Here is a 14,418-nt window from a genome sequence, read left to right on the forward strand (position 1 = left end):
CTCACGTCGGGCCCGTCCCGTGCTGCAGACATGATGGGCATCATCGCACGGCTCCGACGACGGCCTTCGGTCGAGAGGCACGCGCTGCTTGTCGGGCGAGCCGGACGCCGACACGGAACGAGCACGATTGCGGCTGGCCGGCTGGGAGCCGTCGAACCGAGGGCCGACGGCGGCGACCGTAGGATGGGGCGTTTCGTCAAAGTAGAATGCCATCACCATTGGCTGCTGTATGGAATGCGGCAGCAAAAGGTCTGCCTCTGCGTTTCCGTCTTTCCTCCTGTTCACTTGCTTGGCCGTGTACTCGGAGGAAATAATAGTAATGGATAGCCCGTTTGTCTCGCCTTGTCCGTCTCCGATGTACTCTGGGTTGTGCTTGGTAATAACAGGCTCGTTCTATTGCTTCATATTACCCCACACCTGCAGGGACCATGTACAGCTTCAGTACTCCGTACTTGCATGTATAACGTGCCTCTCAGGTACGTTACTTACTACAGGCAATAGCGCACATGTATCCGTAAGTACACCTACTATTATTACCTATTAACTTACGTACTTGCTGTACATGTAGCAATACTGTACGGAGTACAGAGTATGGAGGACGGAATACGGAGCAAATTACTTGGTACGAGAATATTACTACTTATACTGTAGCTACTACATGCAAATGTACATGTACTCCGTACTTAGTACTTATTTGTTCCGGGTAACTAATAAGTGTACACCTACTTGGGCACGGAGTATGTAATTATATCATGCCTGAACATGCACTCACAATACTCCGTACTCCGCACATGTACACGCAGTGCACATGTGTATACCTACACCTACGGAGTACAAGTGGTGGTATCCCGCAAGTCCATGTATTACTTGTACACGTCAGTATTAATACTGTATCATCTTCGTACGGAATGAGGTGCTACAACTACGTACGGAGTACTCTGTACATGTATATTGATTAGTACTTGATACCTGTAGCCTGTTTCTTGACAGCCACGGGACATGATGTTACCTAGTAGGTAGGTACTGAGAAGTACTCACAGTAAGCAAACGACAGGCATCTTGACTGTGCTACCTTTGTACCTAGTACGCAGTAATACTGTACAGCACTACTTGGGTAGCATTACCTGTACTCCAAACTTGATACAGTACGTACTTGCACTGCACGATGCAAGTGTACTGCCGTACAGCATGTACTGCACGTGTTGAGTATTACTGTGCAGCAGGTGTCATGGTACTTGCCGCAGGTACTGTACGCATTTGCACCTACCCTACAGTACACGTACCGGATTTGCTCCTCCTGTGCGCACATGAATCCTCGGCAGTGCACCTACGAGTATTACAGCACTCCGTACCTACAACTACTGTACCTGTGACGCTGAACCGTGTCCATGCACAGTACTCTACTTGGGCGCACAAGTCCATCAGTCGTCCCTCCTGCTTGCTTGCAATGTTTTCAACCGGTCAAGGGTGGGTAGAGGACTGGCCTTGTCCATCTTCGCCTTGGCATTCGTCCCTCGCCTTCTCACAAGTCATGTCGACCATCCTGTCCCATGCGAATGTCCGTCGCCCACCGACAGTCACGACGACGAACCCCGGTTCCGGCGTGGCAGCCGCTGCGTGTGAGAGTGTGCAAAGGTGCGGCAGTCACCCGCCGTCAGTCACCGCGACGAGGCCCGGTTCTGGCGTGGCAGCCGCTGCGTGCGAGCTTGTGTGCGAAAGTGCGGCAATCACCCGCCGTCAGTCACCACGACGAGGCCGGTTCGCGCGCCTAGGCCCATCCCACCATCCACGGCGGCGAGCAGATCTGGTCACCCTCGATCCTGTGCCTCGACGGCTACGGCCCAAGCGTGCGTGCCCCGGTAAATGGTGCGCTGCGTACTCCGTATCGTGCGGCATCATGTCCGGCTCCTCTGACGCCGCCCAAGGCACGGAGAAAAGTTCTCGGGCAGCTCTTAATGAAGCCAGCGTGTGTCCCTCTCCGCATCGCGAAATCGCAAGGCCATCCACGGCGCCGCTGACGAAAAGGCAGAATGCCCATCGAGCGCAGGCTGGAGTATGGGCTGCACTGTCTAATGGATGCGTTGATGAGGAAGAAGAAAAGCTCGGCCGAGGGGGACTGTTGAATTTTTTAACCCTCCACCGAACCCCATCACGTGATGCCACCTATCGTTGAGGCGTGGTGAGCACGTAAGTAAGTAAGTACTGATAGTTAAAGTAAGTACTGTACGGATATGGAGTACTCTACTGTATTATGGAACACTTGGTCAAGAACGGAGCACTGTACGGAGTACAACTACAGTACTTGCATTGAGTACTGCACTGTACGTACTTGCTCCATACTTGTACGTTGTACTGTACTGACTGTGCAGCTAGAAATAAGTACTTCATACTGTGCTCCGAACAAATCAAGCACAGTACATAATACGTGTACTCTATGACTATTGCCGCGCACTGTACCGAGTGCCTCCTACGGTGTGAACTGTACACCTACCGGCCGACACAGCCCCGTGCAAGCAAACTGCTGTGCACTGTACGGGGTACTTGAAACACGTACTCACAGAGTACTACCGTCGGCCCGGCGGTTTGGCCGCTGCTGATGGCTGCCTGCCTGCCTAAGCCTTGTCCCGCCCGACGGTGACCAGTCCAGTGGCGACACCTTTTGCGGACGATGCATCCGGCACCAGCTCCAGCTGTTGAAGCCAAATTTACCGTCCGCGAAGCCAGCTTCCTCCCACCACCCGATATCATCATGTCCGTTTGATGAGCGTGCCAGCAACCCGCCCTTTTCTCCGAGGAGCTTCCGCCGTCCTCGCTGCATGAAACGGTCCCCGCCGGCCTTCCGAATTTCTCTGGCCGTCGCGCCAATTGCCCAAATTCCATTCCGTCCTCCTCGCCGCCGCACGCCGAACCCGAGGCCGACACGAACCCCTGACCCCTGACCCTCCCCCCGAGACCGACGACCATCCGTCCAGCATGGCGTCTGCTCTCTTCTTCCTCGACCTCAAGGGCAAGGTAGCGTCCTCCTCGCCGTCTCGAGTCCCTTCTCCGTGCCGTCGGTGGTCCTGATGCCCTCCGCAGGCCCTCCTGGCTCGCAACTACAGGGGCGACATCCCCATGTCGGCCGTCGAAAAGTTCCCCATCCTCCTCTCCGAAGCCGAAGAAGAATCATCAGCCGTGCCGCCGTGCTTTTCCCACGAGGGCATCAACGTTCGTCCGCCCCCCCCCTCCCCCCTCTCCCCCCCCTCCTCCCCCCCTCTCCTCCTCCTCCACTTGCCGACCGCATGGATCCCCGACGGGTGACCTGACGATGGACCGGGCAGTATTTGTACATCCGCCACAACAACCTCTACCTCCTCGCCCTCACCAAGCGCAACACAAACGCCGCCGAGATCCTCCTCTTCCTCCACAAGGTCGTCCAAGTCTTCACCGAGTACTTCAAGGCTCTCGAGGAGGAGTCCATCCGCGACAACTTCGTCATCATCTACGAGCTTCTCGACGAGATGATGGACTTTGGCTACCCCCAGACCACTGAGACCAAGATCCTCCAGGAGTACATCACCCAAGAGTCCCACAAGCTCGAGATCCAGGCCCGACCGCCCATCGCCGTCACCAACGCCGTCTCCTGGCGGTCCGAGGGCATCCGCTACCGCAAGAACGAGGTCTTCCTCGACGTCGTCGAGAGCCTCAACCTGCTCGTCAGCTCCAACGGCAACGTCCTCCGCAGCGAGATCCTCGGCGCCATCAAGATGAAGTGCTACCTCAGCGGCATGCCCGAGCTGCGCCTCGGCCTCAACGACAAGGTCATGTTCGAGACGACCGGCCGCACCACCCGCGGCAAGGCCATCGAGATGGAGGACGTCAAGTTCCACCAGTGCGTCCGCCTTTCGCGCTTCGAAAATGACCGCACAATCTCCTTCATCCCCCCGGACGGCGAGTTCGAGCTCATGTCCTACCGCCTCAACACCCAGGTCAAACCCCTCATCTGGGTCGAGTGCGTCGTCGAGTCCCACTCGGGCTCCCGCATCGAGTACACCCTCAAGGCGAGGGCCCAGTTCAAGCGCCGCAGCACCGCCAACAACGTCGAGATCATCGTCCCCGTCCCCGACGACGCTGACTCCCCCCGCTTCCGCACCAACATCGGCTCCGTCCACTACGCGCCCGAGCAGAGCGCCATTGTTTGGAAGATCAAGCAGTTTGGCGGCCAGAAGGAGTTCCTCATGCGCGCCGAGCTGGGTCTTCCGAGTGTCAGGGGCGATGACGAGCTTGGTGGCGGCATGACCGGCGGCTTCGGCGGAAGCATGGGCGGCGTGGGCAACATGGGCAAGGGGGCCAAGCGGCCGATCCAGGTCAAGTTCGAGATTCCCTACTTCACCACGAGCGGCATTCAGGTCCGGTACCTCAAGATTACCGAACCAAAGGTACGTCCCCGACTTGCACCCGACTCGCCCTCCCTACCCATCTGACGCCGTCGCAGCTTCAATACCCCTCCCTGCCATGGGTCCGCTACATAACACAGTCTGGCGACATCGCCGTGAGGTTGCCAGATGCCGTCTGAAGCGTCGACGAGCTGGCCTGGAGATGGAACATCAATTCGACCGTGGCATTCGTGTCGACCCACCGTCTCCTTCTGCATCGGTCGCAGAAGAAGCTGCGCGAGAAAGCTGCTACTTGTGTGGGTGCCCTTGGGCCATGACGACGCAATGGCCGTTTACGGGAGCCTATATCGAGAGGGCGCTGGGTCAAGTCAGGACGGGCTGCAAGAGGAGAGTCAGAGAGGCGCCGCGAGCTCTGGAAACGAGTGCTGTCAATTTAGCAAGGCGTAAAGCCAAGACAAAAACTCCAAACTGTCCCCAAACATTTCGACTTCTCTACGTAAGAAACAAAAACGATTCATTAGTCGTGATAAGCACCGAATCCATCAAACGCCCCGCAAGTATCATCACCCATCAAGTTGTTAGCATCAGGTGCCCGCTTCGGCACCGTGCATCGACTGTCAAGGCCATACCATAGGTTCGAGGGCCCATGACCATGAAGCTGCCAAGGGAAAGTGTGCAGTAAAGTTAGAGGTGGCCATGACGCTCCAGAGCAAGCGATCAAGTCAAACCGGCGCATCGGTGGATTAGACCTGCCAGGACCGGGTGCATGCCAAGGGGCTGCAATCCAGCGAGCTCCGTGAAGCGTGTCTCGGCTGATCCGTCTTGCGGAGAGCAGAGTGACGGAAGCGGAACTCGACAGCACTCGCACCGGGTGATCGGGTGATCGATCGCTGCGCTCCTTCACCGCACCTTCGACGAGGAGGAGGCTGACGACGGAGTCTCTTTGACGATGACGCCGGTCCATTCGAAGCTGTGGATCCGTTCGGGCGTCGAGATGGAAGGATTTTCAGGGTCGACAGCCACGGCGATGAGGAAGCCGCAGGGGTGATGATGCTCCGTGAGTGGATCTTTTGCAGGTCAGCAGATTTCTCCCGCCAGAGGTGAGAAGGAAGAGGATCGGGCATGTGCTTCAAGCGATCGGGTCAAAACGACATGCTATGATGCTCAAGGGATGCCGTACAGAGGGCGGGTGGGTAGTTGCAATACCAGTGCCGGTTGTGCCAGAGGCCGTGGTGCCCATCGCGCCCGACAAAGATGTCTTCGACGGCGTCGATATCTTGACTAAAAGCCATCAGGCCGAGGATGATGGATATCTCGCCCGAGAGGCCACGAGATGCCTGGGACGTGGATGGTAGACGGTTACTGTAGGGGGTAGGAACCAAGCTTGGGATCCAGCTGGGATGTTTGCCCGCAACCCGCTTGACCGGCCCATGTCCATGTGGCATGTTGCCGCTCTCCGTCGTTGCAAACGAGATGCCTCTCAGTTCAGGGTTTGGGCTGTGGAAGAAGTGCAACGCAAATGGACCCTCTACCGGGTTTGTCGTCGTCGGGTCCCCAGGGATCACGACGATGGGCAGGTGCGGGTTGCATGCAAAGACTGCGTGCTTCTTGTACGGTTCGAGTAGCTGCCCGTACGCAGCTTGGTAAAAATGACCGTCTTCATGCCAGGCTGGGCGATACCACTGGTAGCCACGGGCTATCGTGACTTGACCATCTTGATATCGCATCACTTGGCTGACCCTCTCACCCGTATACCCCGTGTGACAGGTTGGCGGGAGAAGGTTCAGCCACTCATCCCTGCGGTAATCCTGATCGTTGTGCTGATCGCTAAAATAGGTTACTTCAAGTCTGTTTACCACAAACAGGAAGCTGACCGGGCGCATGTGGCTGCTGCTTGTCGAGGTAGACGGCTTGGATTTGCTGGGCCGGTGCTTCTCGGGCTTCCTGGGGGACCTGGCGGCCTGCTCGGTCCCGTCAACTCTCGCAAGCATCGGTCTCTCGCAACCACTTACATATTGATCCACCATATACATGTTTTGAACTGCCCACTTCCCTGCGCTCTGTTCGCAGTTGTGAGGTTGCCTGTGAGGTTAGCAGATCGCCAAGAAGCGCGTTTGTGGTCAGGGCGATACCATCCGACCGCTGCAAGGGAACGCCGGGCTAAATAGCATGCTCCCAGTGCTCACGCGCTCATGCTACCATTGTCGTGTTGCAGCAGCAAGCAAAGCCCGGAGCATCGCTGCCCAAAGCCGAGTATCGACCAAGATCGGCCAGGTTAGGCCGTTATGCCGTGCACCGGAGCCAACTGGACGGAGCAACCAGTCCAGCTCGTGAAGGGTCAAGGGTCCATTTGCCGTCAGCCAAGGATGTAGCTGACGGCCCCCAGATGGCCCCCAGGTTTCGGGATCGGATAGCAGAGATTCTGGCGTCGGCATACCCGTCTGAAGCAGGTCTCGTGCGCGATGTGTACAGTCCCTCGCTACCCATGACGGACGGTTGCCATCAGCCACATATGCTGACCGTGTTTCATCCAACCTCGACATCGCCATGTCGTCGCTTGAAAGTCCACATTTCACGTCGGATAGCCTGCGAGGCTCGTTGCGCTTGTCCATGATGGCATCGCCACGTGGTTCCCGGCATGCGTTTCTCCTCCCCACCGCTCCGCCTCATCGAATTATATCGCTGCTGTTTGGACGGTCCGTTCCGTCGGACGGGTATGTACCAGTAGTCACGTTTTGATCTCATCGGCCAGCCCTGCAGGTCGACGAACTTTTCGGTGGCAGCCGGCTATCCAGTTGGGCAGTGGGGAGGGCTTGGGCGTTCCATCAACCATCGGCATGGCCTTGACCGTATAAGCCTGTCGGCCGTCCTCGTGGACCAATCGATGCCGGCCCGAACATGAAGCGATTGCGCTGACAGGGGCTGCCCCAGAAATCTCCACGAATTACTATCCCGCCAGGTTGGGAACTCGTCAACAAGTTGAACAGATTATTCCCTCACCGGGACCAGCTGATTCAATGGAGACGCGTTGCATGATTCTTCTCGAAGTGTTGGCCATTCTTGGAAACGGCGCCGAGAGAATAGGGTGAGAATGGGGCCATCAAATCGAGAAATGCAACATCCTGGAGGCCCAGCCGTTGGCTTGCCGGTCGTTCGTTGACTAGCTCAGTTCGCACATCGATGGCCGCCACAGACTCTCGTCTCAGCCCTCGTCTCACGGTCTGGACATCCAACGGTCCGGTTTTCTGGGAGAATGAATCAACCTTTGCGGAAGACTGGGAAGGGCAGCCCCAAAATACCCATCTGCAAATATTGCCGTGAAATCGTAACGCGGATCCATTAGACAGTAGACCCTCAGGGTATGTGCAGACTGTTGGTTTGCATCCCGAGCTTGTCCACGTGAAGAATCCCAGGGGTCGGATATGGTTCCATCCAGGCACAGAATTTCTGCCAAGTCCATAAGTCCATCCCATGAATATTCTTCCGTTATTTACATCTAGTACTTTTCATCTTGTAGCAGTTGAGGCACACCCGAGGTGCCCCTTGCATCGTTGCACCATTCGACTGGTGTACAGGTCGTTTGTCTGCGTTGCACCACATCCTTTCACGGTCAAGATGGCAGGTAACAAAACGCATCACAAGCAGCTTTTCTCTGTTCTTTGAGCATGCTTGATTTCCCAAAGATGACCTTCCGGGAATCGCAGGTATGGATGACACCAAATTCCGCAAATGGTAAATGCGACGGTGCGAAACACCACGTCCCGAGACGCATCGGGATTGTTCTGACGAGTCAGCTCGACGAGGCTGCTTATTTCCGTTACGAATACCTGTCTTTCTGCTCGACGACTGCCTCAACCGCGGCAAGGTTGCGCGTGTCACCATTGACATTCATCAGCTTGACGAACCAAGGGTAGAAGCGTACCCACGTGTCTGCGCAAGGAAGCGTTGAATGTACATCAAGACGTGACGGGAAGAGTCTAGACTCTGGCCTCCGTAGATCGTTCAAGCATCTTTCGAGCACAAGAGGCGGTCAGCCGTTGCGTGGTCGTCCCGGACGTTCGGTGAAACCGGTCGCTGGAGCGGCCAACGTTGGAGCTGCAGGCTTGGTACGCCAGAAGGGTGTCATTGTTCGGCTTGACATCCATCATCTCTGGGCGTCTGCGGTTGGTCCAGCGTTGGGCTTACAGAGTACTACATTTCCCCTGCTCTATATCTCAACATCAAGCATCTCTCCTCGCCCTCTTCTGTGGGCTGGAGCCGTCAGTAGGCAAATCCTCCGCCAAACCACACAAAAATTCCTTTGCTTCGTTCAAGAGCCGCTTTTCTCCAAGTCGGACAAGTACTGCTGCGTTACGCCGAGCGCATGGGCCATTCTGCAGAAGGAGCCGCTCGTCCTCTGCCGAGGTGGTCGAGTACCACGACTCAATCGTCAGAATCGTCTTGAGCATGATGGCCTGCAGTGCCTCGTCTCGCTTTCGCTTGTCGGGAAGAAGACTTTCGTCCATCTTCTGCAGGGATTTGAGGACCAGCTTGAGCTGCTCTTGTAGGTCGGCAGGCATTTCCTCAATGGCGGCCGGTCCGACAAAAGTTCCCTCCGAATTCGGCTCGGCCGACCCTCGCTCCAAGACAAAGGAGTCTTCCAGCTCCTCATCATCGATGCGCTCCAGCTACTGCAGTTAGCGGTCGGTCATGAAAAGACGCCTGGACAGACTCACCGCCTGCTCCAGGGTCTGTTGAGGAATTCCCAAGTGGTCGACCAGGGTGCTCAGAACGGTGAGCCAGGGAATCTCGACGACGTCATGCCGAGAGTGCTTCTCCGTCACGTATCCGTAGCGCCGAAGCAGTTCGGAATTTGGGTGAGGCCCATAGTAGTTCATGATCTCCTCGCCAGCATGAATTCGTCTGAGAGTAGTTACGGTGAGACTGTCATCGCCGTGGTTGACGTGGACCTGCCATCGTTAGCGAAATCCCTACGTTGACGGGCACGACGTGTACATTGAACTCGGCGTCGGCATTCAGAATATCAGCCATGGGGACCATTCCTATCAGGGACTTTCCCTCTCGGTCTTCCACCCACTCGTCCCCATTCTCCTCTTCCGCCTCGTCGTTTTCCAGATCAAAGGCATAGGCCATGATGGTGCTTCCGACCATGTGGGCCATCTGGAAGAACTGCTCATCGCTGTAGTCATTGCTCGACGGAAAGATGTCGGGCCTCTGTCGGAAGGCAGGGAGCAGCTTGGTCCGGAACATGTGCTCCGCCTCGGCCTTGCCAATCTTGGATCTCATGGCACTGGCTTGGAGCTCCGAGAGCTCGTCATCGGACCAGAACATGGGCGTGTCAAAGGTTTCGGGTAGAACGCCAAAGTAAGGCCTCCAGGCTGATGAATCGCCATTCAAATGCTCGTGGATCAGAACCATGATGAGACCACTCCAGGAGTCGAGCGGCTGCTCATCGTCACCATCGCCTTGGCTCTCGAACAGGCTCGGGAGGAGCTCACGTAGCCTGGAGCTATCGACGCTGATGATGGCACGACGCGGGATGGTGAATAGGGTGGTCTCGGCTGGGATATTCCGAGTGGCAACTGGTATACGTCAGTCCGAGTCCCCCCTCCTTGGCCTCGGATCCCAGGGTTTCGTACTTATTCCTCGACCAGCATTGCGGGCACGTAGGTCTACAATCTCAATAGCATCGGAAAAGAAGGCGCCGGGGAGAGATTTGAACCAGCGGAGAAAGTTGTCGGTCCTCTCTTGGAAGCTCGCCATGGTCCTGCTGAGCGACGCAAAGTTTGCGTTTCGTCGTGGCGGCCGGGGCGACGGATGGTCAGTCTGTCGTCGAGTTACTAGAGCACTTCAGGTCAAGTCGGCAGCCAGGCCGTTTGAGTTTGGAGGACAGTGAATTTTTTTTACGGCCGCCGGTGATATTGAGGCGATATTGAGACTAATGGCAGGCTTTCATGACATGGGCGAGGAGTGCAAAAATTGCACAGTGCGATTAACGAATGTAGCACAATTACCGCACACGCCATGATAACACTCTGGTATTAAACCACTCATGCACGTGAACAACACACACCTTTGTGCAATAAAGAAGTCGGGAACGGCGACGGGATATGCTCCGTCATTTTTTCCTACAATTTTCCGAAAGCTGTGTCGGTTTTGAAAGCAGCTTCCAGCACGAGATGGTAAGACAATGGGGATGAAAGTACAGTAAGCGGCGGATGATTGTACGTACTGTACTGTACTGTACTGTACATGTATGTATGTACTTTGGTATGTCACTTCATGCGGAGGACTTTGATCATTCTTGGTATTTAATATCCATTTTCTTGGCAGCATCAGAGCCAATAACATGGCCAGGGCTGACCCGAACATCATGGTGGCCCATTCACATTCAAATCAAATGCAACGAGCATCAATTCTTCTCTTTGGCAATGGTTGGGGGCTGTTGCCGGTTCCGTGGCTGTTCTATCTTTTTGCCCATTGTCGTTGCTTTTATTGCCCATTGTCGTTGCTTTTCTTGCCCTCCCGCTTCCTCGGCCGCAGCCATTCCTCCATGCCCTCGGGCCAGAAAACCCTGGAGTCTGGTCCGCCCATGCCGATGTCTTCAGGGTCAACGAACTTGTCTCCGGAATTGCCATCGTGTTCTGGCAGGCCGTCTTCTGTTTTCTGCTTCGTGCTCCTGCCCTTCTTCACAACAGCCTGCCGTGGCTCGTCGTCGCGCTCATGGGGGATGATGTCGTTGAATCGGTTCCAGCCGGGCAGCTTAAAAGTCCGCATAAGTTCGAATACGGCCTGCTCCTTATCCTTTGCTTCGATCATGAGATCCATGTCTCGCGCGCAAGGTGGCAGGGTTTTGACCCGAGCCGAGTGCTTCCGCCGATCGCGGGGCGTGACAGCCGCTGCCGTCGGCTCGCTGTAGTGCATCTTTTGCGTGATCTGCTTCTTTGTCCAGGTGGCCCGAATACGATCGTACAAGCCGATGATGTCCAACGTTCCCTCCCGCAAGCAGGGATCGAAGACAATGTTGTGGTGATGATAATCCAAGACCAAGGGAATGTTGAGCTCTTCGCATATGGGTAGCAGGTCGTGAACGCTGTACGAGACATCGTCGTTCTCCAGGACCAGCCGCCTTTTTACTCCGTCAGAGAGTTTTGCATAATTTTGGCGGAACCGGTCGAGGGTCGCCTCCTTGTCCCCGTACACGCCCCCCATGTGCATGATCATGACGGCGTCTCGATTGAGCTGTTCCGGGAGCTTGAGGAGGGAGAGCAGCTCGTCGTGGTACTCCAGCTCTCGAATGGCAGCCGTCACCACCTCCTTCCGGGGGCTTCCAATTTGCGTAAACTGTCCGGGGTGCATGGTAAGCCGGTGGCCAAGCTCGGCGGCTACCCGTCCAGCCTCGGCCAATACGGCAGAGGCAAAAGGAGCCAGCCGGTACCCATGCTCGTCGTGGCTCGCAAAGGGGAACATTTCGCTGCTGAGTCGCATGAAGCGTATACCGTACTTGTCGTTCCATCGAATCATCTTCACAATGTCCCTTGCGTTGGCGAGGCCGATTTCCTGCACGTACTTCTGACCCCTCCCGACATCAGCCGGTTTCGACTTGTCCGGTCGGTTTTTGACCGCATGCTCCGGCTGGTCAGGATTCTGCAAGGGGTGACGGTGCTCGAGGATGGAGCTGAGACGACAAGTCCTTGAGGAGAATACAGGCGGGTTGGCGGATCGTAAATACGTGTTGAGGCACGCCTGCTGCCCGCGTTAGCCCCATACCGGACGCACAGGCAGGTAAACCGAAAGGGGGGCAGGCGCGAATCGGTTCTCGGAAAATCTCACATAACCCAGTCGGCCCAACCAGGGCAAAGGTAACATCTCACTATTGATCGGTGGCGGTCTTCTGCCGCTCTTGATCTGTCCATCCCTGCCGGCGAGCATGAACGGGGTGTCCAGATCGATGCCGTTCTCTGTCTCGTTTCCCATGTGCTCATCAATTCCGGTTTTGGCGTCAGCGGAGCCATTGGACGTGTTGGGAACGACGACCTTGTCCACCATCTTCGACGACGTTCGACCCGCTCTCTTCGCCGGCCTCGAGGTCTCCATGATGATGGCAGAGTCCTCGACGGCAAGACGCTGTTTCAGGGCCTCGCTCTGCAGCTTCTGCTCCATCTCGCCGAGTTCCAGAACCTCCCGCTCGAGGGCCGATCTCGTCTCCGGGGAGCCAACCCGGATCCCCTCGCTCGGCCGCTCTGGTACTTTCCGGTTGCTTCGGCGTAGTGACTTGGGACGGGGCGGATCGGGAAGCGGGCTGGTGATTTTGCGTTTCGGCGGCATCGCGGCGGCGGGTGATGCGGTCGTCAAGCCGGCCACGATACAGGGCCTGTGTCCAAGGCTTTGGCGGAAACGGACAGGACTGGCGAGACGAAATACCGGCATGCAGCGGGAGCTCTAGGTGGCAGCCTTTGCCGGTGTTGCTGTGTCGGAGATGAATAGGTCCCGGTGCGTCGTTGGGAAGCCGACGCGAATGTATGGCGGAATATGTGCGCCCCGGTTTCTGATGGACGAAATTGGGGATTCTCCTCCGGACGAGGTGGACAGGCGACCTTGGGTTGCGTCATGAAAGTTGGAGAGTTGGGGCAGGCATGGTGTGATGGGCGGGAAGGTGGAGGGAGAGAAGGACAGTTGTGCGTGTGGCAAGAAACGAATAGAGCTTCACTCATCTTCATCGAGTGGCAATGCAAGAATTGTGTACTTACAGTGAGACATGTCAGGGTCGTCATGGCGCTCGATTCAATGTCTAAATGACCGATTCGCATGGACAAACGCGATACGGCCATCGCAACGACTGGGATCTCGATCGGATTGGCCGATCCCTGTTTCCGGACTGAGCCGCTGCGTTCTCTGCGCTCTGATAACCTGCGTTCCGGTAATGATAGGTAGCTGCCTAAGTTAACCACTAAGCCTCCAGCATCAGCACTGGAAGCCACTGAAACGGCTCCCTAGTTCCCGATATACCCAGCCACCAGCCAAGTTGGCGAAGACGTGCGTCCACTGGGCGGACAATCGTGGACTTGTGCCTTCAGGAATTACATGTACTTGTACACCTACTGTAGGTGCACATGTGAGTACGAATAGTATACTAAGTACGGAGTACTAATGCTGAAAATGGAGGACTAGGCACGGAATAGGTATTATTATTGGGTGTCCACGTCGGAGTACTGGGTAATACTGTACATAAGTACTTTACAGTACTGTATAAGTATAAGCACATGTATGCAGATGCAGATGCAGATGCAAGTATACTTTGTACTTAAGTACAAGTGAGTGTAAGTTGAACACCTCAAGTGCACACCAAAGCACTGTACGCGCATCAAATACACCTAGCAAGTGCATCCATACTACTTCAAGTACACACATGGACTTACAAAGAAGCACAAGCACAGCACAGTACTGGTACAAGTAGGTGTGTGGTGCATGCTACCCTACACTCTACATGTAAGTGAACATGCAACTACCAACTAAGTAAGTGTATTTTTAAACTCCTAAATTCCGCATCACATACTGCACTTACTTAGGTGTACTCAAGTACAGCACAGTAAGTCACGAGCACGAGGTGCTCTTGCACAGTACTAACTTATTTGTAAAAGGTAGGTAACATACAGTACAGAGCTCCGTACTTGTACAGTGTTTGTCGGTGTACGGTACGGAGAACTTGTGCTTTCTTACGGAGTAAGTACTCCGCACTCCGTACTTGTACCAGTGTTACAAGGAAGTTAAGCCTGCGAAGTGGTTCATGTGCAGGGTACTCCGTACATGAACTTAATTACAGTACAAGTATGAGCACATTTCAAGCAGGCTGTGTATATTCCTCCGTACGAGTGCTCCGTACTTGTAATAGTTGTTGCTAATAAGAATTAAAGAAAACACGGCTTGATATTCTTGGCAAGGATGAGTCAAGTCGTTGCCATTTCGCAACTTTACTCCTATTGGTCCAGTTCGAGTTGCCAAGCATCACGCTGCACGTGAGCACGAAGCACAGTGTGGGCAG

The 14,418-nt window shown here is 55.4% G+C and overlaps 4 protein-coding genes across 4 annotated transcripts; 1 reads left to right on the plus strand and 3 right to left on the minus strand.

Moving 5' to 3' along the window:
* Positions 1-2,973: 2,973 nt before the first annotated feature.
* Positions 2,974-4,555, plus strand: DCS_01935 (putative ap-1 complex subunit mu-1 protein; the record flags this gene model as incomplete). The annotated part of the gene is made up of 4 exons (XM_040799266.1): positions 2,974-3,012; positions 3,079-3,207; positions 3,321-4,418; positions 4,475-4,555. The coding sequence occupies 4 exons, from the start codon at positions 2,974-2,976 to the stop codon at positions 4,553-4,555; spliced, it is 1,347 nt and encodes a 448-aa protein (XP_040660149.1).
* A 721-nt stretch (positions 4,556-5,276) lies between these two features.
* Positions 5,277-6,988, minus strand: DCS_01936 (uncharacterized protein; the record flags this gene model as incomplete). Its single annotated transcript, XM_040799267.1, has 3 exons — positions 5,277-5,443; positions 5,557-6,458; positions 6,576-6,988. The coding sequence occupies 3 exons, from the start codon at positions 6,986-6,988 to the stop codon at positions 5,277-5,279; spliced, it is 1,482 nt and encodes a 493-aa protein (XP_040660150.1).
* Positions 6,989-8,596: 1,608 nt separating this feature from the next.
* Positions 8,597-10,139, minus strand: DCS_01937 (SET domain protein; the record flags this gene model as incomplete). The annotated part of the gene is made up of 4 exons (XM_040799268.1): positions 8,597-9,043; positions 9,092-9,325; positions 9,372-9,958; positions 10,016-10,139. The coding sequence occupies 4 exons, from the start codon at positions 10,137-10,139 to the stop codon at positions 8,597-8,599; spliced, it is 1,392 nt and encodes a 463-aa protein (XP_040660151.1).
* A 729-nt stretch (positions 10,140-10,868) lies between these two features.
* Positions 10,869-12,704, minus strand: DCS_01938 (uncharacterized protein; the record flags this gene model as incomplete). Its single annotated transcript, XM_040799269.1, has 2 exons — positions 10,869-12,125; positions 12,210-12,704. 2 exons carry the CDS (start codon positions 12,702-12,704, stop codon positions 10,869-10,871), a joined length of 1,752 nt encoding a protein of 583 aa, XP_040660152.1.
* Positions 12,705-14,418: the final 1,714 nt, after the last annotated feature.

This window comes from Drechmeria coniospora, chromosome 01 (assembly GCF_001625195.1).
Source record: "Drechmeria coniospora strain ARSEF 6962 chromosome 01, whole genome shotgun sequence".
Classification (NCBI taxonomy): Eukaryota; Fungi; Ascomycota; class Sordariomycetes; order Hypocreales; family Ophiocordycipitaceae; genus Drechmeria; species Drechmeria coniospora.